This window comes from Prionailurus bengalensis, chromosome B3 (assembly GCF_016509475.1).
Source record: "Prionailurus bengalensis isolate Pbe53 chromosome B3, Fcat_Pben_1.1_paternal_pri, whole genome shotgun sequence".
Classification (NCBI taxonomy): Eukaryota; Metazoa; Chordata; class Mammalia; order Carnivora; family Felidae; genus Prionailurus; species Prionailurus bengalensis.
This window is the reverse complement of record NC_057355.1, coordinates 59,984,443-60,007,008: the sequence shown is the minus strand read 5'-3', so window position 1 is coordinate 60,007,008 and position 22,566 is coordinate 59,984,443. Positions and strand designations below refer to the sequence as shown.

Sequence of the window (22,566 nt, the reverse complement as noted above, 5' to 3'; positions counted from 1 at the left end):
AAACATTCAATTTTGACCTAACTAAAATAACACTACATTAGGAGGATAGAGAAAGTTTACATGCATATTTATGCAAAGGATGAGAGAGTTAAGTCTTCATTTTTAAAATAGACATCAGGGGACGCCTGGGTGGCTCAGTCAGTTAAATATCTGACTTTGGCTCATGTGGTGATCTCACAGTTTTTGAGTTTGAGTCCCATATCTGGTGAGCTCAAGCCCTACATCAGGTGAGCTAGAATCTCTCATTGGGTGAGCACAAACCCTGCTTCGGGTGATCCCTACTTCTTTTTCCCTCTCTTCCTCTCTCTCTCTGTTCCTCATTCACTTGTGCCCCACACTCTCAATAAATAAATAAATAAATAAATAAATAAATAAATAAATAAATAAATATTAAATAGAAGTCAGCGGCTAATATTGGAAAGTTAAAAATCCAGAAATGGCATGATATTTAGAAAAAGCAACAAATGACAGAAGAAACAGCTAAATGAGTTGTAATCTCCTTTAAGCTGCCGGAAAATGAGTGGGATAACAGTTCTATTCTTCATTATGTCTTGTATAGAACTTGCATGTTCATGTATAACTTCCATAAAAACAAATAAATACTATGTTAAAAAAAAGCCCAACCATGGTTTCAAATGAAATAGCCTAGGAGGAGAGAGAAGGAGTCTAGGTACTGATCTCTTTGGAACTCTTCATTTACATGTCACTAACTGTCAGAAGGGCATCTCCCCCACCTATGTCCCCTCCCAGTGAGCAATAAGTCTGGATTGAGAGAAGTGTTGACAGGAAAGAAAAAAAGAAGAACCTCCAGAAGCATATCCATAGACTAGGATACATAGGAAAGGAGAAGAATCCATAAAGAGCTTTGCTAAAGTTATCCCCATAGGGAAGGTAGCTTGGCATTGGAAGTGGGTTCTAACTTCTGGGAGACCCAGGACCAATTGAGGTCTCCATTCTGGAAAAGCCACTAAATATGGAGAGGAAATGCCTGAGGAGGGGAGCTGAGGTACTTTTCACTTTCACCTTGAGCTTCTCCTGGTTTGGGTGATAATGTCTCATTCCCAAACACTGGTGCTCCTTAATGGCTTCTTGCCTCCACAGAACACATCCTCTCTGTCCGACCTACCTCTATGAACATCTTATAAAGCCAGGTTCTCAGAACAGCACCTCCTCCAGATACCTCTGTTTCTCTCTTGGTTCAGCTGAGTTGCATTTGCTTTATTCATATGTAAATTCTATTTCTTCTCTACTTTGAGAGACACTGGGAGGATAAGAAAGTTTCTCTGATAGTCTACAACACCTTCCAATTCCAATTTTCTTCTCTGCTTCCCACTTCTTCTAGCCTACTCCTTGCTTACTGAAACTCTCAACTACTCCACAGTCCTGTCAACCATCTCTACTGTAGCAATCAATTTATCTATTCCCTTCAAGTGTTCCCTTTCCAGTTCTCCCTCAGCACTTTGGGCAGAAGTTCAAAGGCAAAGAGCTAATATATAGTCTAGATTACTTCTTGCTACCCTGCTGGAAAATATGTATGGCCCTCCTCTTGTTAGACTCAAACAAAGGTTTCAAGGTCTTGTGCTGGGGTCATCTATTAAAGTATACCCTCCATACAGCAATGTCTGTACCCTGGGAGAACATATGATTCTCAGTAAAGTGAGTCCTCTCAGTGCAGAGTGACAGTCCAGAGTCAGAGGGCTGTAGGCCCAGAAAACCGGTAAGAAGGAGAGAAATATACCTGTGTCCATTGAACAGGATCCCCAAGTCCAAAGCATGTGGTAATGAGAAGAATGGGGGGTAAGGAAGGATGAAAACTAAAACAATGACTATAGAAACAGAGCTACATGCACATTTGGAAAATGTCTTCTTCCCCCTCTTCCATATACCTTAATGCAGAAACTCCTGATGTACAAGAGTATGGGCTGCTGATGTGGCATGACTTTATGAGTGTGGAAAAAACACAGGCTCTAGACACAGCTGAGCTGAGTCAGACCACTCACTGGGATTCTTATGTGCGATGGAAGTCTAGTAAAGACTAAAAATGGCTTCTAAGAATAATATTTTTAAGTACATTTTAGAAAATACACCCATGATATTGTACACTCATTTTCATAACAGCATTAATTCACAATAGCCAAAAGGTAGAAGCAACCAAAGTGTCCACTGACAGATGAACAGACAAGGAAAATGTGGTATATACATAAAATAGAATCTTATTCAGCCTTAAAAAGGAAAGAAATTCTTGGGGCACCTGGGTGGCTCAGTCAGTTAAACGTCTGATTTCAGCTCAGGTCATGATCTCACAGTTTGTGAGTTTGGGCTCTGTGCTGTCAGCTCTCTCTGTCTCCCTCTCTCTCTGCCCCTCCCTGGCTCTCACCACTCTCTTTCTCTGTCAAAAATAAGTAAACATTAAAAAAAAAAAAAAGGAAAGAAATCCTGACACATGCTACAACATAGATAAACCTTGAGGACATTATTCTAAGTGAAATAAGTCACTCACAAAAAAGATGCATATGTATGATTCCACTTATGAGGTATCTAGAGTAGTCAAATTGATAAAAACAGAAAAGGTGGTTACAAGTGACTAGAAGGAGGGAAAAATGGGGAGTTGTTCAATAAGTACAGAGTTTCAGTTTTGCAAGATGAAAAGAGTTCTGGGGCACCCGGGTGGCTCAGTCAGTTAAATGTCTGACTTTGGCTCAGGTCATGATCTTGCAGTTTGTGGGTTCGAGCCCCGCGTTGGGCTCTGTGCTGACAGCTCAGAGCCTGGATTCTGTGTCTCCCTCTCTCTCTGCCCTTCCCCTGCTCATGCTCTGTCTCTCTCTCTCTCTCTCTCTCAAAAATAAATAAACATTAAAAAAATTAAAAAGAAAAAAGAAGAGTGCTGGAGTTTGGGTGCATAGCAATGTAAATGTACTTAACACTACCAAACTGTACACTTACAGATAGTGAAGATGTTAAATTCAGTTATATATATTTTTCCACAGTTAAAACATCTTTTTAGTTTTAAAAAAATCACACGGGATCACTCGTGCACACCCAGTGCAGCTGTGCATCATGGTCAAGCCAGATGTCAATCCTGCCCACCCCATGCCACAGACAGCTGTGCATCACAGCAGGGCACCAGCCCCATCTACCTGCATGCTGCAGATACACATCATTCTGGTGGTCAGAGGGGATTATGCTTCTGGGTTCCACATGACATCTCCTACACAAGGCTATTCCTTCAAGACTGGGAGAGATAGGTGATTTGCCTAATACAGAGAAACAAACAGTCAAAATGAGACAGGAATATGTTCCAAATGAAAGAACAAAACAAAACATTAGAAAAAGACATTAATGAAACCGAGATAAGCAATCGACCTGAGAAAGAGTGTTAAGTCGTGGCCATAAAGATGCTCACTGAACTTGGGGGAAGAATGGATAAACACAGTTTATCCACACAGAGGTTCTCAATGAAGAGACAGAAAATATAAGAAAGTTCCAAATATGGATGTTTGGCTGGCTCAGTCAGTAGAGCATACAACTCTTGATCTCAAAGTCATAAGTTTGAGCCCCATATTGGGCACAGAGCTTACTTTAAAAAGAAGAAGAGGGGCGCCTGGGTGGCTCAGTCGGTAAAGCGTCCAACTTTGGCTCAGCTCATGATCTCGCGGTTTGTGAGTTTGAGTCCCTCCTCGGGCTCTGTGCTGACAGCTCAGAGCCTGGAACCTGGTTCAGATTCTGTGTCTCCCCCTCTCTCTATCCCTCGCATGCTCATGCTAGCTCAGAGCCTGGAACCTGCTTCAGATTCTGTGTCTCCCCCTCTCTCTATCCCTCGCATGCTCATGCTAGCTCAGAGCCTGGAACCTGCTTCAGATTCTGTGTCTCCCCCTCTCTCTATCCCTCGCATGCTCATGCTCTGTCTCTCAATAATAAATAAATGTTAAAAAATTTATAAAAAATAAAATAAATAGAAAGAAGGAAAGATTTGGATATGTCAACTACATCTCAATAAAACCAGAAAAAAAAAAGATTAAAAAAAAGTTCCAAACAGAAGTTACAGGGCTGAAGAGTACTATGATTGAACTAAAAAATACACTAGAGGGGTTCAGAGCAGACTGGATAAAGCTGAAGGTTGGGTCAATGAGCTAAAATGCAAAGCAATAGAACTCACCCAGACAGAGCAGCAAAAAGAAAAAAGAATTTTTAAAAATGAAGGTAACTTAAAAAAACTTTTTTTATTTAAATTTTTTTTTGAATTTACATCCAAATTAGTTAACATATAGTGCAACAATGATTTCAGGAGTAGATTCCTTAGTACCCCTTACCCATTTAGCCCATCCTCCCTCCCACAAACCCTGCAGTAACCCTCAGTTTGTTCTCCACTTATGAGTCTCTTCTGTTTTGTCCCCCTCCCTGTTTTTATATTATTTTTGTTTCCCTTCCCTTATGTTCATCTGTTTTGTCTCTCAAAGTCCTCATATGAGTGAAGTCATATGACTTTTGTCTTTCTCTAATTTCACTTAGCGTAACATCCTCCAGTTCCATCCACATAGTTCCAAAAGGCAAGATTTCATTCTTTTTAGTTGCCGAGTTATATGCCATTGTATATATATATATATACCACATTTTCTTTATCCATTCATCCATCGATGGACATTTGGGCTCCTTCCATTCTTTGGCTATTGTTGATAGTGATACTATAAACATGAGGGTGCATGTGTCCCTTTGAAACAGCACACCTGAATTCCGTGGATAAATGCCTAGTAGTGCAATTGCTGGGTCGTAGGGTAGTTCTATTTTTAGTTTTTTGAGGAACCTCCATACTGTTTTCCAGAGTAGCTGCACCAGTTTGCATTCCCACCAACAATGCAAAAGAGATCCTATTTCTCCACATCCTCGCCAAATCTGTTGTTGTCTGAGTTGTTAATGTTAGCCATTCTGACAGGTGTAAGGTTGTATCTCATTGTGGTTTTGATTTGTATTTCTCTGATGATGAGTGATGTTGAGCATTTTTTCATGTGTTGGTTGGCCATCTGGATGTCTTCTTTGGAGAAGTGTCTATTCCTGTCTTTTGCCCATTTCTTCACTGGATTATTTGTGTTTTGGGTGTTGAGTTTGATAAGTTCTTTATAGATTTTGGATACTAACCCTTTATCTGATATGTCATTTGCAAATATCTTCTCCCATTCTGTTGGTTACCTTTTACTTTTGCTAAAACAATTTTTTTAATGTTTATTTATTTTTGAGGGAGAGAGACAGACAGAGCATGAGTGGGGGGAGGGGAAGAGAGAGAGAGAGGGAGACACAGAATCTGAAGCAGGCTCCACGCTGTCAGCATGGAGCCCAATGGGGGGCTCGAACCCACAAACCGTGAGATCGTGACTTGAGCCGAAGTTGGATGCTTAACTGAACGACCCAGGCACCTTTGTCCAAATTTCTAGAATTTTTGCAACTTTTACCTTCCAACTCTTCTATTTTTTTTTAAATTTTTTAAATGTTTATTTAGTTTTGAGACAGAGGGAGACAGAGCACGAGTGGGGGAGGGGCAGAGAAAGAGGGAGACAAAGAATTTGAAACAGGCTCCAGGCTCTGAGCTGTCAGCACAGAGGCTCTGAGCTGTCAGCACAGAGCCCGATGCGGGGCTCGAACCCACAAACCGTGAGAGCATGACCTGAGCCAAAGTTGGACGCTCAACCAACTGAGCCACCCAGGCGCCCCCAACTCTTCTATTTTTTTAATCTCAGCTATCATATTTTTAATGTCTAAAAGCTCTTTATTTTTCTCTGAATGTTTTTTATAGCCCCCGTTTTTGTTCAATATTCTCTTCATCTTTAAGGATACTAATTCAGGGGCATCTGGGTGGCTCAGTCGGTTGAGCTTCTGACTTCTGCTTAGGTCATGATCTCGCGGTCTGTGGGTTCGAGCCCCATGTCAGGCTCTGTGCTGACAGCTCAGAGCCTGGACTCTGCTTCGGATTCTGTGTCTCCCTCTCTCTCTGACCCTCCCCCGCTCATGCTCTGTCTCTGTCTCAAAAAATAAATAAACATTAAAAAAAAATTTTTTTTTAAAAAGGATACTAATTCAAGTTCCCTTCCCATTGTCTTTTGTACATACAATTGTTTCTGTATCCTCTGAGACCTTATTTTCTGTTTTGTCTTGTCCTGTTTTTATATTGAATGTTTTCTCCAATCCTTGATGATCCTTGTATATCCACTCATCTCTACAAGAAAGGCACTAGAAAGCTGACTGGAAACTTGGTATGCATGGTCAGGGCTGATTGCACTTTAAGAATCTGATTGGATCATGTCATTATGTGACTTCTTATCTTCAGCTAATTATCCAAACTTTTCCCCACCTCAGGGCCTAAGCATATGCTGTTTCTGTTGTTTGTGTATTGATTAACATGTATGTGGTTGAAGTAACAGAAATCTGACTTAACACAGCTTATACGAAAAAATATGGTGGTTCCCCATAGCAAGAAGCTCAGAGGTAAAACAGATGTTACAGTTGACATATCAAGCCAACCAAGGACATCATCAAAAACCAAGATTCCTTCTACCATTCACTTTGTTCCAACCTAAGGCTGGCCCTTCAAGGTCTTACATACGAGGAGCAGTAGGGGATCTGTGCTTCTTCAGTTCAAGTCAGTTAGACAGTACACTGTCCTTCCCCTCACAATAGAACAAAAAAAAGCCCTTCCCTTTGGGCTGATCAGCCCAAATTAGGTCACATGCTAACTCCTGAACAAATAACAGTCACTGGGTGAATACTATGCAAACAGTGGCTTGGTCTGGGTTCCTAAGCCAATCAATACTAAAAGGGATGAGTTTACTTTGAAGTAGCCATTCTGGACTGCTCTTGGAATATAGGGAGGAGGGGGAAATTTCCTAAAGCTTCACTGCTTTTCCTTGAGAAAGGAGGGATGTAAAAAATGTTAGGGATTCAACCACACTGCTGAAGCCCTCTTCTATTTTTCCTACAACTGGCTCCAGGCCTCAGTTTAAATGTCACCACAGAATTGGATCTCTCCCTTTAAATTTCATCCTTGAACCTTTTTTTCTCTTTTAGCACTTAACACAAGTTATAATTTTATATAAATTTTTACTTGTGAATTGTCAATCTTCTCTAATAAAGTGTTAATTTCATGAGATCAGAGACCAAGTCTGTTTTGTTAATAACCATATACTAAGTGCCTAGAAGTTTCTGGCACATAATAGATGTACACTTAATATGTGATGAATAACTGAATGAATTCAGGAGTAAACAGTATCTTTCTCTCTCACTGAGTCTCCAAAATACATTTTGAAGCTGCACACTTTGCCATTTCTGATGCCAGCATTTCAGCTCAAGTAGCTATCTTCTCTTCCTTCATGTAATGGACATCTTTTGTTTTGTCTGTCTAGCATTTTCCTTTTAGGGGGAACAAACACCCTTCCTTTGATAAATCTGTTCTTTCCCCATACTAATGATTTGTTTCTGGTGGGGCTGCTCTCATTATACCCTGCCCCACATGTACCTCCCTACCACAAGGGACACCTGGTCCATCAGAGCTCTATCCTGGGACTTTAAAAACTAAAGACCTTCTCTCTTAGGCAAGCTGTGAGATGTGAGGGCAGGTACCATGGGTGGCCATTTCCTGTCCTGTCAAAGGATATGGGTCTGAGAAGATAAAACAGAGGTAAGAGACATGGAGGCATTCCCTGTTACTGGTTTTAGTTTATCTTATAGTCAGCCACACCTTACCCCTTTCCCCAGTTTGGTTATGTAATCCAATAAATTCCCCCTTTTGCTAAAATTTGATATCAACTGCATTTCAGTTATCTGTTACCAAATAAAGCCTAGCATTACAGACGTCTATGGAAGCCTTCTGACTGGTCTCTCCATTTCCATTTACCTGCTCTAATTCTTTTTCCTCCCATAGAGTGATCTCTTCAAAATTTATATCCTGCTGATGAAGGGCACAGGCTAGGTTAGATGCTCAACCTCGATCTTTATGATCAGAGTTTCCTTGGGAAAGTTATTTAACCTGCTTGTGCCAAGGTTTCTTAATCAGTAGAAAGGGGATAACATCTCAAAGGGTTATTGTGAGGCTCAAAAAAGAAAAGTACACTTAATGTACTTAATAATCACTCACTTAGTGTTAGCTGGTAGTGGTATTAACAGTAATTCAGATCATGCCATCGCCCTACTTATTTCCTGAACTAGTTTCACACCACCCTGCTCACTAGACTTTAGTGACTTACCTATTACCTAACCTTGTGGCTCTTGCTGGGCTAGCCTGAGGGAGCAGGGCCTTAGGGTCTTCACACCTGCTGTCTCCTCTCCTGATATGTTCTGCCTCTCTTCCCTTGGCCTGGCTGACTCCGTATCTTTTTTCCTCAGCTCAAATATCACTAGCTTCACTTCCCTAATCAAAGTTAAGGTCTACAGGGTCTATGGGTACACTCCCTTTACAGGAATAGCAGTTCTATGATTTCTTATCAGGACAGGTAGAACTATTTACAGATAGTCTTCATTTAGATTACATTGAGATTTTGATGGGTAAGTGCTTATGCTGTGTACCCTGTTAAGTATTTTGAATATCATCCTTGCATAGAGTGTTTTTTTTCTTTCAAAGCAGTTATCACAATTTGCATATATGTGATATATATACATATATACGTGTGTGTGTGTATAAACAGATGCTGTTTCCTGTATGTTCCATGAGTGTAGAGGTATATGTTTCTTTTTTTTTTTTTATCACTGTATACCTAATGACTAATACAATAGTTTGCACATAGTTGGTGCATAACACAATGAATATGTGTTGAAAGAGAGAGTAAATTTTGGGGGCAACTCCTGGAAAAATTAGATTGGATGTGTGGCAACCCAGTCTAGGCTCTGAAAGGACTGGAAATAGACCCTTGGGCATGGGGAAAGGGTAGGGTGAGTTGATAAGAGGAGACTGGATATAGGGTTGTTCTACTCTCTCAATCACCTGAGTTGCTGGAGTTGATAAGGAGGTAGCAGGTGCCAAAGAGAACTTGCTTCCTCAGCCTATACTCTTTAACTCAGAGTGTGGCTCAATTTTCCCCATGGGGCTGTTTCTATGGTCTCTTTACACGCAAGGGGACCCAAGTGGCTTGGCTCCATTGGGAACCTGAGGCTGGGAAGCCAGATAGCCCAAATTCTGCTTATGAACTGTGCTCAAACTGCTGTTGTAGCTGTGTAGGTGATGTCTCCAGCCTTTCAGTCAGTTTCCTCATCTTCCCACTTTATATCTGGGGTCCCTAAACCTTGCCTTAGCTCCTTCTCTGTTTCAGAGCTATAGGTCCTCATTCTGTCTAATTTATTCCCTCTCAACTCTGTGATGAGTTTATTTTTTTTTTCAACGTTTATTTATTTTTTTTGGGACAGAGAGAGACAGAGCATGAACGGGGGAGGGGCAGAGAGAGAGGGAGACAGAATCGGAAACAGGCTCCAGGCTCTGAGCCATCAGCCCAGAGCCTGACGCGGGGCTCGAACTCACAGACCGCGAGATCGTGACCTGGCTGAAGTCGGACGCTTAACCGACTGCGCCACCCAGGTGCCCCTCTGTGATGAGTTTAAATGGAGGTATCTTTCCTCCCCCTTGGCTGTTGGCCAGCAGCTTCAGTTCTCCACCACACAAGCCTCTCGTGAAATGGTAGCTGGCTTCCCCCAGAGCCAGTGATCCAAGAGAAAGAAAGTGGAAGCCACAATGATCATTTATGATTTAGCATCAGAAGCGACATACCATTGCTTCTGCCATATTGGTCGCAGAGACCAACCCTGATTCAGTGTGGGAGAGGACTACACAAAGATATAAATACCAGGAGAGAGGGTCATTAGCAGCCATTTCAGAGACTGAGTACCACAGAAAGGTTAGAGGAATTTAAAGGAGAGAAAGTTTTAGGACTTGAAGAAGGGAGATGGAAGAGACATTAACTGAATGCCTATAAGGAGCCAAACCCTTTATATCTACATTAATCTCTTTTACAACACTAAGGGGTAGAGATTATCCCCATTTTTCGCAGAAAGGAATTGAAGCATGGAAAGGAATTCCTTTCACAGAAAGGAATTATGAAGCATAAATGTCTAAAATCAAATCCAGTAAGTAGCAGAGTCAGGATTTATATGATTTGTATGTTACATATGCCATCAATGTTGATCGAGTACATTTAGTATGTACCAAAGGGTGGGATAATATGCTACTTGCGGTCTGAGAAGTAATTTGGGGTAGTATAGAAACATAGCATTAAATATTAAAAATATAAAAACTATATATATAGTTTTTTTTCTTTTAAGTAGGCTCCATGCCCAGTGCAGAGCTCAACATAGGACTTGAAATCCTGACCCTGAGATCAAGACTTGAGCTGAGATCAAGAGTACAACAACACTTGGGGTGCCTGGGTGGCTCAGTCGGTTAAGTGTCCGACTTTTACTTGGGATTCTCTGTCTCCCTCTCTCTCTGGCCCGCCTGCCCCGCCCCCCCCCACCCCCCGCGCTAGTTCACCCATGCTCTCTCTCAAAACGTAAAATAAACATTAAAAAATTGTTTTTAAAAAAGTCCGATGCTTAATTGAGTTACCCAGGCACCCCTGAAAATATAAAAAGTATATTTAGTCCTCTGATTGTATCAAGAGAAAGCTTCAGTTTCAAAGTCTTTGTTACCTCTCCAAAAACTTGTTAATTTCTCTTTTTTAAGAAAGAGAGGGCAGGGGCTCCTGGGTGGCTCAGTTGGTTGTGGGCCCAACTCTTGATTTCAGCTTAGGTCATGACCTCAAAGTTTGTGGGTTTGAGCCCCACACTGGGCTCTGTGCTCACAGCACGGGCCCTGCTTGGGGTTCTCTCCCTCTCTCTCAAAATAAGTAAACTAACAAAAAAAGAGCGGGTAGGCCACACTCTATCTTTGACAATGATTTTACTTTGGTAGAATTTGAGAATACATTTCGTTTTCATTGTATTGACTTTTATAGTTACTCTCCATTAGTGGTCAGGTTAAACTGATTTTAAATTTACTAAAGGAATATGAAATTTGACTTATATCCTTTAAGATTGATACAATCTTAAGTAATAGTAGTTCAAGTGATACTTTGGTATGGCAAAAATCATGAAGATGGCATTGACTGAGGTTTATTGCCTTCCCATCAGGTCTATGTTGGGGGGGGTGCTGGGGAAGAGGAGCTAGTTGGAAGTTCCAGCCTTAACTTGGTTCTGCTATGGGCACCAACTGGAGAGAATCAAATAATAAAATTTACAAACATTCCTTTCCTGTGGTATTTCTTAATCATTTCTTTATCCAATGAATTCCTCAGGGCTGTTGGGGAGTCTTGTAGACAGATTAATGGAGTTGGGAAGGAGAGTGAATTTAATGGGAAACCTAAGCTTCCTGCTCTATTCAATTGCCTCTTACAAACCAGATGTGGCTGGTGCAGGTAGTATACTGGGGAAACATCCGGAGGGAGAAATGGACACAGTCTGTGCATTTCCCAATCTTAGTCCCTGATCCTACTCCATAGTCTGTGATTTGGGGGTCCTCCAACATTTCCAAGCTATTGCATCTTCACATTTGATATTTTTGTGGGAAACGAATAGGACCAAAGTTTTAGGACACACGGGATGTGGTTGCTAATTTCTCTTGGAGGGATTTGCGGTGAGGGTACAACGTGGCTGGAAGGGGGTTTCTGAAACTTATGTTTCTACCTGATTTTACCTTATAGGTGAACAATTCATGTCTAAATACGTGGTTGGTGGGGATAAATCCTAACAGGGCGAAATTTAGTCCCAAAGTTCTGGTAATACAAAACAGACTAAACCATTTCGGCCCCCAAGAACACCCGGCCTCTGTCCCCTACCGTACCCTTCTGGCGAGTTTGCCGGCGTCCCAAACCGTTTCCGCATGAGGTCACTCTGCCAAGTCACGTGCTCGAGCCCGCGGGAACGCCACATCGCCAGCCGCACCCCTCCACCCCCATCCTGTCCACGTGACCCGGCCTACTTTCTCCCCGCCCGACCCAACGCCTCGCTCAGGAAGCCCCGCCCCACGCAGCGCATTCGACCTGTGAACCCCCGCCCCACATCCGCCCGGGCTGGAGCGTGGCCCGCAACCCCACGTGTTTCTCCTTGCCCAATGGGAGGCCGAGCCCGGGCTCGAAGGGGCGGGGAGGAAAGGACGACTTCGTTACGCTTGGAGAAGGGGGCGGGGCCTGCAACGTCGGACAGAACGAGGGGACGCAACGGAGGCAGGCCGGAGCCGCTGCCGTCGCCATGACCCGTGAGCACCGAGGCCCTCTCTCTCTTTCGCCCCTTTCTCCCCGTCCACCCTAAACACTACTGCCGAATCTTGGCATTGACCTCCTCTTGGCTTCCCCAGCGAGGTCTTCTTCTGGCAGGGCTCTTTTGCGACCCTCACACGGAGCCCGGAAATCGGCCTTTTGCCCACCGCCACTTCTTGAGAACCCCCTCCCCCTCCTCTCGCCCCAGTCAAGCAGAGGCCTTCCGCGACCTCCCGTGGTGTGGGGAAAAGCCCTGCGCCCCTGTGATAGGCCCAGAGCCCCCCAGATTGCAGCCCATCCCCCACACAGATCCAAACTGTCCACACACTAGCAGCCTGGACCCCGGTGCCGCCCGAAACTCGAAACACGCCTTGAGCGGACTCCTCGGAGCCGTCCTTCCACCTCCCGATTTGACCTGCCCCGTGGCACCTTGCCACCAGTGCCCCCCCCCCCCATTCCCCGCCCCACTTAGCAGCTTAGGCCCCGAAATGGGTCGGTGTCGGGGCTGGGGAATGAGGGTGGGACCCTGCTGGTGTCCTGGTGAGGGAAGAGGGTCGCCGGTGTGTGGCCATAAAGGCCCCCCGCGTCTCACCTTTTACCTTCTTTCTTTAGGCGGTAACCAGCGCGAGCTCGCCCGCCAGAAGAATATGAAAAAGCAGAGCGACTCGGTTAAGGGAAAGCGCCGAGATGACGGGCTTTCTGCTGCCGCCCGCAAGCAGAGGTAGCCCCAGGGAGGGGAGGGGAGGGAACGGGTGAGACCTGGGCTAGACCAAGGGTTGTACCAGGAAAGAGAGCTACCTCAGGGCTTACATCTGAACTAGTGAGGGGCAGAGTGCATTGCTTCCTCTAGGGTTTTATTTCCTCCCCACCCTCCAAATTGTTAGCACAGCCTGACAGGAAGGGACTGGGGCGGGTGCCTGCCCTCGGTTGATGTCTGAGTGCCCCCGAGTCTGACCTTAAGGGCAAGGGCAGGGAGCTTCACATTTCAAATGCGGTAGTGGTTATGACAGCACGGTACTTATGGCCCTCTTTGGTGTTGAGTTTCTCCTCCCTTCTCCCAACCTTCTCACTGGTGTTGCTGGGTGTGGTACTCAGCAAAGAATAGCTTTGGGCCTGTGTGGCCAGACTTCTGACCCCTTAGGCAACAGCCAGATAGAGACTGATTGCCTTTTAAGCCTCAGCTCTCTTCCTCTTGTTCTCCTAGGGTGGGAATACAGCAGGCACACGCTGAATTTTGTCCCATCCACTTCCATCTTATCCTTTGTGCCCTTCATCCCCCTGCATCTTGTCCTTTTTGCCCTCTGGTACCTCCCAGTGCCCCATCATCTCTACCCCTAGGGACTCGGAGATCATGCAGCAGAAGCAGAAAAAGGCAAACGAGAAGAAGGAGGAACCCAAGTAGCTTTGTGGCTTCGTGTCCAACCCTCTTGCCCTTCGCCTGTGTGCCTGGAGCCAGTCCCACCACGCTCGCGTTTTCTCCTGTAGTGCTCACAGGTCCCAGCACCGATGGCATTCCCTTTGCCCTGAGTCTGCAGCGGGTCCCTTTTGTGCTTCCTTCCCCTCAGGTAGCCTCTCTCCCCCTGGGCCACTCCTGGGGGTGAGGGGGTTACCCCTTCCCAGTGTTTTTTATTCCTGTGGGGCTCACCCCAAAGTATTAAAAGTAGCTTTGTAATTTCTTGAGCGCCTGGTTTGACTGGGGATTTGGGGGGATGGGGATGGAGGAATGGCTGCCCTTTCCCACCAAAAGGGGAGAGAACTTTAGACTCTAAAAGGTTTTAGATACGTAGACTAAGTGAAATATCACAGAAAAATTCTTTATTATACTACAACAAACAGACAAGTACTCCAGGTATGTGGTAGAGGAATCCTCTAAGAACCGTAGGAACTTCTTTTCTGTGATTTTTGTTCCCACCCAGACCTTGAACACCATCCCAAGGATGGAGTTGAGGGTCTAAGAAGGAAGGCTTCAAGACCTAAGTTTATGCCCCTCTTTCTCATTCTTCCTCATTTTGTTCGCCTGCTTGATAGTTGGCTCCCAAATCCTGCTGCTCTCTAGTATTCACATTCTCTTCTGTTCTGTCATTCTTCAAGGATTGAGGGTGGTTTTTGTCTTCCTGCTTCCTTTGACCTCAAGATCAGGATTAAAACCTAGGGTGGTCTTTGTTCCTTTCTTTCTGTGTTCTGGGCTGCTTATCTCCCTGGGCCCAGGGCTTGCTTATTTTCCTTTTTATCTCCAAGGGCAGAGCCAAGTAAGTCTTCAGTCCTTGGTCTTTCCCTGCCCCCATCTCCATGCTGAGAGCCAGGAAAGGGCTGGTGCCACACTGTCTGCTGGGATCAGCAGTGGTTCCTGAGCTGCTAACTTGGGAGTTAGGTTCTTGAGCTGGGGTAAAGATGTAACAGTAGCTCCAGTGAGTCATATACTCTGCCATGGCATTTAGAATATGTATGGCCACTTTCTCCTATTCAGACATAGTACTGACTTCAGTCTAAAGGGAGATAACTGCCCATTATGTCCTTGAGGTATCTGCTGCGCTGGACAGTTCCTCAGTCAAAACTAGGAGTACAACCTCAAGGGAACCCCAGTTTGTTAACAGTACCTAGCTGAATATTTGTTATCTTGCAGTACTGATGCGATGGCATTGTCGCCTGAAAGTAGGTGACTGGAGGTCCTGGGTGGGGGACCAACAGAGTGGTGCCAGGAGCAGCCCAAGATAGAGGAGTACACAGGCCCAGCATGAGGCAACCTTGACCCAGAAGGTAGCCCAGCTACCCGTGGTGAAGGTCTTTTCCAGTTCTGCTCCCTCATAGCTGTGGAACCAAAGTCTCTGGTTAGAGAATATGTAGGACCTTAGCTTTTAGACCTGTCCTACCTCCCCACCAAAGATGATGGCAGACCCATGTTTGTCTCCAGAGAACCCTTAGGACTGGCCTTAAGTTGCTCTTCCTAAAATAGCTTTTCAGAAGTATAGCCCAGGCCCACTTCCATCCTACCTGAACCAGTTGGTAAGGGTAACCATGACATAGAGTGATGCAAGGAAGAAGACAAAATGGAAGGCAGAATAGCTGTAGGAGAAATGCTGGGCTTGCACTGGAGGAGCTGGAGAGGTCTCTTGGTCAGTTGGCCTGGTAGCCCCACCCCTCTGCCCTGGAGAGAGGGAAGGGCTGCTGGGAGCAGTGCCACTGAAACACTTCTTCCCTCCTCCCCCAGTTTCTTTTGTGAAGGCGCTCCAGGGCTCTTTGGCACTCTGCAGGAATCTACATTTTCTAATGGACATTCTTATGGACACTCACCTTCCTCTGGTTTCACTGTTTCAGGGCAGCAGAAACAGAGTGAGGGCTTCTGTAAAACAAAAGGCAGCATGTTTTGGAATGACTTTTAAGAAAGAATGTGAGGGTATTAATATAGAAAACTCCCCCTTCTCTGAAAAGATAGGCTGGTATACAAAGTGGAGGCACATCTGGGTTCAAATTCTAGCTCCAGCATATAACTGGCTATGAAAACTTTGGTAAGATGTTTAACCTTTTGTGCCTCAATTTCTCCATTTGTAAAATGGAGCAAATACCTACCTCACAGGGTTGTTGTGAGGATTAAATTAAAAGAGATTATGAATGTAAAGTATCTAGCACAGTGCCTAGCACATTGTGGGTACTCAATAAAAGGTAATAGCAGCTAGAATCTGAGTATTCTGGGTAGAGGCTGGTAGGGTGTGTGTGTGTGTGTGTCTTTGTGTGTGAGGGGGGAAGGGCATTGGGGATATTGAGCTCTCCATCCTCACCTGGAACTCATAGCTGTAAACCTTGATGATCCACAAGGGCCCAAATACCTCAGCCAGGTAGGAAGCCTCATTGCTGAGAAAGAAGAGACAGTTCTCAAGCAGGTCCAGTCAAATAGCAAGAGTTGCCTGAGACTGTATTGCTAGCTGGTCCATGTTGGTAATTCTCAGGAGGGTATTGTATTCCCAGAGCCCGTTCACCATAAAGATTTATAAATCTCGTCATGTGAGGGCCCTAAAAATCTTTGTACATATTTTTAATTCTCAAGTCATTCTCCCTGCCCCCTTCATCTCATACAGATCATCTGACAAGTGCTATTCTTAGAAACTGTTTCTGTTTATGGGGAACTTTCCTCACTCTTGTCTTGCTTTCAAGTTCAAATAAACCATGATCCCAGACAGTCTCCTGACCATCCTTCTCTGTCCTGGATATCCTCCCTTCTCTCATACCTCTCCCCTTGATACTTTTACGCACCAAGCAAAAAGCACACAAGTATACATGATGCCAGCACTCAGCACTGCCAGCGATGTATATGGTGTTTGCGATTCCATTTTACTCAGGCCAGGCAGGCACAGAGTGTGGTTCTGTCCTTCAAAGATAACTGAGAAGAGCAACAGAAGAAAGGTGGTAAGAACAAAGAACTAAGTATTTGGCAGGAACAAAAGGTTTTAGCATGGAGAGTCCAGGTCTGGTCCTTACCACTCTCTGGAGGACGGCTGGACAGTGCAGAGAAGGTAAGGTACATGATATAGCAGCTGATGATAGAGGCCTGTAGAAGGCCAGAACGGGGTTGCTCTGCGGAGAATGGAGATAATTGCTTTAGTTTACAGGGTAGTAATTTCCACTCTGCCCCCATCTACACTATAGCCCCACCCTTTGGAGGAAGTAGACAATTGACTAAGATTAGGGAGGCTAATGAATATTTCTATGCTAAAGGCCTTCCAGATTTGTAATGTTGCAAGGCATGTACCCACTGAGGCGGATGCAGGGAGCGATGGAGAGAAAGGAGAGGAGGCCACAGAAACAAAGGTGTAGACTAAGCAGCATCTTGTTGAGCAGGCAGCCAGCTGGATGTGTGTAGTGGTGGAACAGGAGCACAGTTGCCACACCGGCAATGCTGTAGAATCCCAGGGTGGCCAGCAGTACAGCCAGGAACCAGCGGCAGTCTTGGGCTGCACCTGTCTGCCTAAGGGTAGGATGTGGGCAGTGGTTTGGGGCTCCACTTCTTTTTACCCATTACTATTCCTCCTCTCCTGGGACACTGGTGTCATTACTCATCCTACCTAGCCCACAGAGTCATCACATTTCTGAGCTTTTTGGTAATGCTCAGTGGGAAGTTAATGGGACCACTGACCTGTCATGCCCTTTGCCTAACCCACTGAGGCTAGTAATGTCAGACAACCTTCCCAAGAAGAACCTTTGGGGTTAGAGGTGCTCCTTACCAGTTTTTGTTCCAGGAATGGGCAAAGGCTGTGATAAGCACCAACTGCAGCAGGATGAATGTGAAGCCTCCACAGATGCCAATGTAATGCCAGGCTACAAGTGGGGCACCAGTGGGAAAATGTAGCTGTTCATATCATTACTTCTGGTTTTCTTCCTACCCTCTCTTTCTCTTAGAAAAACTATCAGGTTACTCCTGCTAATTAGGATATGAGATGGAAGGTACCTGGGAAGAGATGCTCATCAGGGATGCAGAAGGCAATAGCACAGAGACCTAGCAGGAACAGCAGTTTGAGGAACCAGAAGCTGGTTAGGAGACAAAACAAGACTCAAGAAAAGGCAAAGGAGAGTGAATAGTGCCTATGGAGGAAGGCAAAGGAGAAACCAAAACTATAGGAAAGAGGAGAGAAGAGACAACTAAGTATAGGAAAGGAGGAAGCAGTCCCATGTGAGAGGGCCTAGAAACTGGTCCATCGCAGCCTATTCCAAATTCTAACTCTTATACCTAAATAATGTCTGGACAATGTTTCACAGTTGATAAAGGGTCTGCCTATAATAACCCCATTGTTATCTCCATTTTAGAAACTAGAAACTCAAGGAGGAAGGGTAAGTATGTGGCTCATGGTCACACAGTAAGTATGGCGGAAGTAGAGACTTAAATCTGTTTTTGGATTTTTCACACTGCTATTACTTCATCTTGAAATTTCCTTTACTCAGCTTATGTCTACTTCCCTCCCCATCCTCACCCCACCCAAAGTGTATATACACAAACCTATTGTGTAGTTGTGCCCGCAGGCTGGTAGGGGAGTGGAGCTGGACTAGCAGCACAGCCTGCAGCAGGTGGAAGGTGGCAGTTCCCGCACAAACTCGGTACACAGCCCCAGAACCACTGAGCACTGGGCAGTGAGAGTGGCCGAACAGATGGGCACACAACCCTGATGGCATCTGGATCTGCAGGGAGAGTCCATGTGACAAATGTCAGGGCCCGTCATCATACACAGAGAGGTACCTACTTCTCATGGGTGTATACATTCACTTGTCCCCTACCCCCAATCTGAATCTTTTGTCCATGGTTTCTCCCTTTTTCTCATGTTGCAAACTGATCCCTCCCACTTACACCATGTGCCTTCCCCCAGACCCTTTCCACTACTGTCCTTGACAGCAGAAGGCAGCAGACTGCTGAGGCCCCCACATGAAGGAGGATGTAGATCAGGCGGCTACAAGTAGACTCTGTGACAAGGGGCCATCTAGAATGGCAGCAGCAGGTACAGGGAGCAGGCCCACAGCAAGACACCTGAGGGGCAGAGCAGATGTAGGGCAGAAAGGTGGAGATTTGCTGAGGAAAGGCTTACATTAATGTATGCATTAGGTTAACCCAAGAGTCTGAATTCCAAAATTTCCCTTTCCCTTTTCTTCTCTCCTTTTACTCAGGAATTCTCAGAATCGTTTCAAGCTATTTAGGATTGCCTTCCACTGACATCAAGTAGAGCTTTCATCATAAGAGCTGATGCAGGCTTGAGCAGACCTTCCTAAAAGCCTAAGTCACACCTGGCCTCTCACCTTTCTGTAGACCTATAGATCTGGTACTGGGAAGTGGAAGGGATAGGTAGTAGTCTCTGGGCAAAGGGAAAGGCCTCAGAGGGTAAAGGAAGGCCTATCATCTTTATTGGCTCCTGTGGGTTTTCCTCCCCAGCTTCAGCCACTGTTCCCTTCCATTTTTTTCAGATAGTTCTTGCTCTAGGGACCTTCCGAGCCTCTCTTCCAAGGTACGCTCTCACCTGATAGAAGGGAGGATTCACCATGACACTGCTGACTCCAGTGCGTTGTGTCCGGCGAAGGGAGGTGTTAGGGCCTGTGACCGCCTTTGCACCCACCATTCTGGTCCCAGGCATTAGACCCAGGTCCACCAGATGGAAGGTAGATGAGAAAGCAGTTTTCTTTTGTCCTCATAGGGGTGGTCACCCAGTTTAAGGTAGAATGGGGAGGGACATAAGGAAAAGAACACCGACCTCCAGGATGTGGTAAATGCAAATGTCTCTCTGAAGCTACTTCTCTCCCTGGCCTTTGGGCCACTCAGGCTGTTCTCCCCAGATTAGGGAACAGTTTGCAAATCTGGCCTCTGGTGGATTAGCATTCTTAATTGGTTTAGGATTAGAGCGTATCCATCCTGGTTGGACAGAATTACTTGGGTGGGGCAGGGGGGCGGTGGTGTTGGTGAGGGGGGTAGAATCTAGGTGAAGAGAAGGATGTCTGTCGGTTGGGAAGTCCTGGAGTGGTGATGGGCTAGGTGTGGGAGAGGGCCTTGGAGAAAACAATACTAGAAAACTGGAAGGAAGTCCTAGAGACGACCTGTTCTCCTGGCTGAAGCTTCTAGAATCCAAAACATTAATGAAGGTGTGGCCCGAAGCCAGCCCCGCCTCGTCCTCTCCGGGCGGAAGTTTCGGGGCAGTTACCGGAAGTCTTCGTGAGGTGGGGCGGGGCCTTTGCGGCAGCACGGTGGGATCAGTATGGCTACCGAGGGGGATGTGGAGCTGGAGTTGGAGACTGAAACCAGCGGCCCAGAGCGGCCTCCGGAGAAGCCACGGAAGCATGACAGCGGTGCGGCGGACTTGGAGCGAGTCACTGACTACGCGGAGGAGAAGGAGATCCAGAGTTCCAATCTGGAGACGGTGAGGTTGGCCGTGAGCGTGTCTGGGTGGGCTGAGAGCGGAGGGGCCTCTTAGGTTGTAACTGTGACCCTCGCTCCCAAGACGGGGAACCATCTAGTTGGCGAGAGAAGGCAAAAGGGAAACCGTCATTAGAGCCCTCCGCTTGCAAAAGGAGCTTGACGAAGATTGGGTTTAAGGTGGACAGAATTGAATTAAACCTAGGCCTTGCTTCCTGATACACTCGTCATCGCGAATGGACCCCCTGACCCGCTTATTACTGGCTTTTTAGATTGTTAGCAATTGTGGGTAGCAGAGCAGTAACCAGATATTTTTCCCCCCATAGGCGATGTCCGTGATTGGAGACAGAAGATCCCGGGAGCAGAAAGCCAAACAGGAGCGGTAAGTTTACGTACGTGCAGCCAGCCCTACCAGTCCGTCTCTTTCCCCCATACAAAAATAAAGGCATCGTTAAGCCTTTATACCTTGTACTGTTCTTCAACTCTGTCACCAGTTCCTGCATATATAAGGTTTACAGCCTTACTCTCGTGTTGGTTGGAAGGAAAGGCCTCCTGACAGTCCCTGCTGCCTCTCCTAGATTCCAGACAGGAGGGGAAGGGCGTGTTAGGTGAGGGAGTGGAAGTCATTTTGTGTTTTCACTCAACAGTGTTTGTCAGAAGTCATTTATTTGGAAGGCACAGCTGGGAATGATCCTTCCTGGGATGGTGAAGACTGGTGAGTTTAGAGAATGAGGATTAATGTACATGAATATTTGCAGGGAGAAGGAACTGGCCAAAGTCACCATTAAGAAGGAAGATCTGGAGCTGATAGTGAGTAGTAATGCTTAACTAGTGTATGGGCAGAGGAGTTTACATTGCGTAATTGGGGTTGTTTACTGAAACAAGTAGAGTCAGCAAGTCTTGGTGGCATTTTAATACTCCAGAAGAGGCTTGGGTAACATCATTGATCCTTTTCCTGCAGATGACAGAGATGGAGATCTCACGAGCAGCAGCAGAACGGAGCTTGAGGGAACACATGGGCAATGTGGTAGAGGCTCTTATTGCCTTAACCAACTGATCTTTGCTTTCTCAGACCCACTCACTGGATTATTTTATTTCAATAAAGACTTATTCTTATTTTGCAATTATCTTGGATCAAGTGCTATATGTATCATACTGTAATTTATTGTAGCAAATTTACATGTTGGAATATAACAATTTAAGCAACTCCCCTCATTCCCCCAGGATTTCATGAAATTATATGAAGGATCAGTATAGAAAAATACCTCATGACCTCATGTTCACATGCAGATGCTAGGTGGCAGGCCAAACTCAACTCATCTAACTAGCTAAACAGTATTCAAGGTATATTTGGAGTCTCAGCAAAATTGCTGAAGCCCGTGGCATGGTCTCTACGGTGGTTTACGAATAACTCAAAGAGCAGTACTTGCTAAGGAGCCACTGTATATAGATGTAAGCCACTAGTCTTGTTCATAAGCCACTGAATTAAGAATTTAAATACTGAGGTAGAAACATGGTAAGTGCAATAGAAGATATCAAAGCTTAGATCTTATACAGAATTAATTTATGAAAGACTTTATGAAGTTATTATTTGAATTCTGAGCCACTGTTAACACTACCTTACATTCCATTTTCTATCCTGGAGCGAAGACCATTTCACTTGCTGAGCTGCTTCAACTGTAAAATGATACATACCTGATAGAGTTTAAAAAATTTTTTTAATGTTTATTCATTTTTGAAAACATGAGCTGGGGAGAGGCAGATAGAAAGGAGAATACAGATTCCAAAGCAGGCTCCAGGCTTGAGCTGTGAGCAGAGCCTGACACAGGGCTCAAACTCACAAACTGTGAGATCATGACCTGAGCCAAAGTCAGCCACTTTACCGACCGAGCCACCCAGGCGCCCCTGAATAGATTTAGAACCTATGAGTTGGTGAATATAAAAAGCTTAGTGTCTGCCTCAGAGTAGACACTCAAATAGCTATAAACATGTTCTTAAAAGAATGTCAATGTCTTGTGGTGCCTTGGGGTACCTGGTTGCTGATTCTTGATTTTGCTTCAGGTCATGATCTCATGGTTTGTGAGATTGAGCCCCATCGGCTTCACGCACACAGCAAAGAGCCTGCTTGGGATTCTTTCTCTCCTCTTCTCCCTCTCCTCTGCTCGTGTGTGCACGGGGGCGCACTCTCTCAAAATAAACTTTCAATGGCTATTCTCATTTTGGGTCTAGGGTAACTCTTAGGTTGTATCCCTCTCTGGCACCCACACAAGTGACCTATACTCATCTTTATGGGTTTATTACCTCATAGTAATTTATACTCTTTATTTTTATTTTAGGACATTTAGAAATTTGAGTGTTTCTCCCAGTGGGGCATTTTAAAAGATTGTAAAAAGACGTTGGCCTTCTCATTTTTTTATGTAATTGAGA

The 22,566-nt window shown here is 45.2% G+C and overlaps 3 protein-coding genes across 5 annotated transcripts; 2 read left to right on the top strand and 1 right to left on the bottom strand.

The window, feature by feature from the left end:
* The first annotated feature begins 12,136 nt into the window (after nt 1–12,136).
* Nucleotides 12,137–13,936, top strand: SERF2 (small EDRK-rich factor 2). 3 transcript variants are annotated; one of them, XM_043555566.1, is made up of 3 exons: nt 12,137–12,259; nt 12,873–12,981; nt 13,576–13,936. In XM_043555566.1, the coding sequence occupies exons 1-3, from the start codon at nt 12,253–12,255 to the stop codon at nt 13,859–13,861; spliced, it is 402 nt and encodes a 133-aa protein (XP_043411501.1). In that variant the 5' UTR covers nt 12,137–12,252; the 3' UTR covers nt 13,862–13,936. The 3 variants fall into 3 exon arrangements, with proteins under 3 accessions (XP_043411501.1, XP_043411503.1, XP_043411502.1); XM_043555568.1 differs by having other exon boundaries at nt 12,138–12,259; nt 13,599–13,936; XM_043555567.1 differs by lacking the exon at nt 12,137–12,259 and having other exon boundaries at nt 13,599–13,936.
* Nucleotides 13,937–14,053: 117 nt separating this feature from the next.
* Nucleotides 14,054–19,366, bottom strand: SERINC4 (serine incorporator 4). Its single transcript, XM_043555570.1, has 12 exons — nt 19,253–19,366; nt 18,592–18,768; nt 18,247–18,425; nt 17,701–17,780; nt 17,477–17,570; nt 17,009–17,220; nt 16,734–16,829; nt 16,509–16,635; nt 16,037–16,109; nt 15,552–15,600; nt 15,252–15,405; nt 14,054–15,068 (listed from the first exon to the last, which is right to left on the bottom strand). The coding sequence occupies exons 1-12, from the start codon at nt 19,364–19,366 to the stop codon at nt 14,873–14,875; spliced, it is 1,551 nt and encodes a 516-aa protein (XP_043411505.1). The 3' UTR covers nt 14,054–14,872.
* HYPK (huntingtin interacting protein K) lies at nt 17,569–21,263 on the top strand. The gene is made up of 4 exons (XM_043555569.1): nt 17,569–20,143; nt 20,466–20,521; nt 20,898–20,949; nt 21,101–21,263. The coding sequence occupies exons 1-4, from the start codon at nt 19,982–19,984 to the stop codon at nt 21,194–21,196; spliced, it is 366 nt and encodes a 121-aa protein (XP_043411504.1). The 5' UTR covers nt 17,569–19,981; the 3' UTR covers nt 21,197–21,263.
* The last annotated feature ends 1,303 nt before the right edge of the window (nt 21,264–22,566 follow it).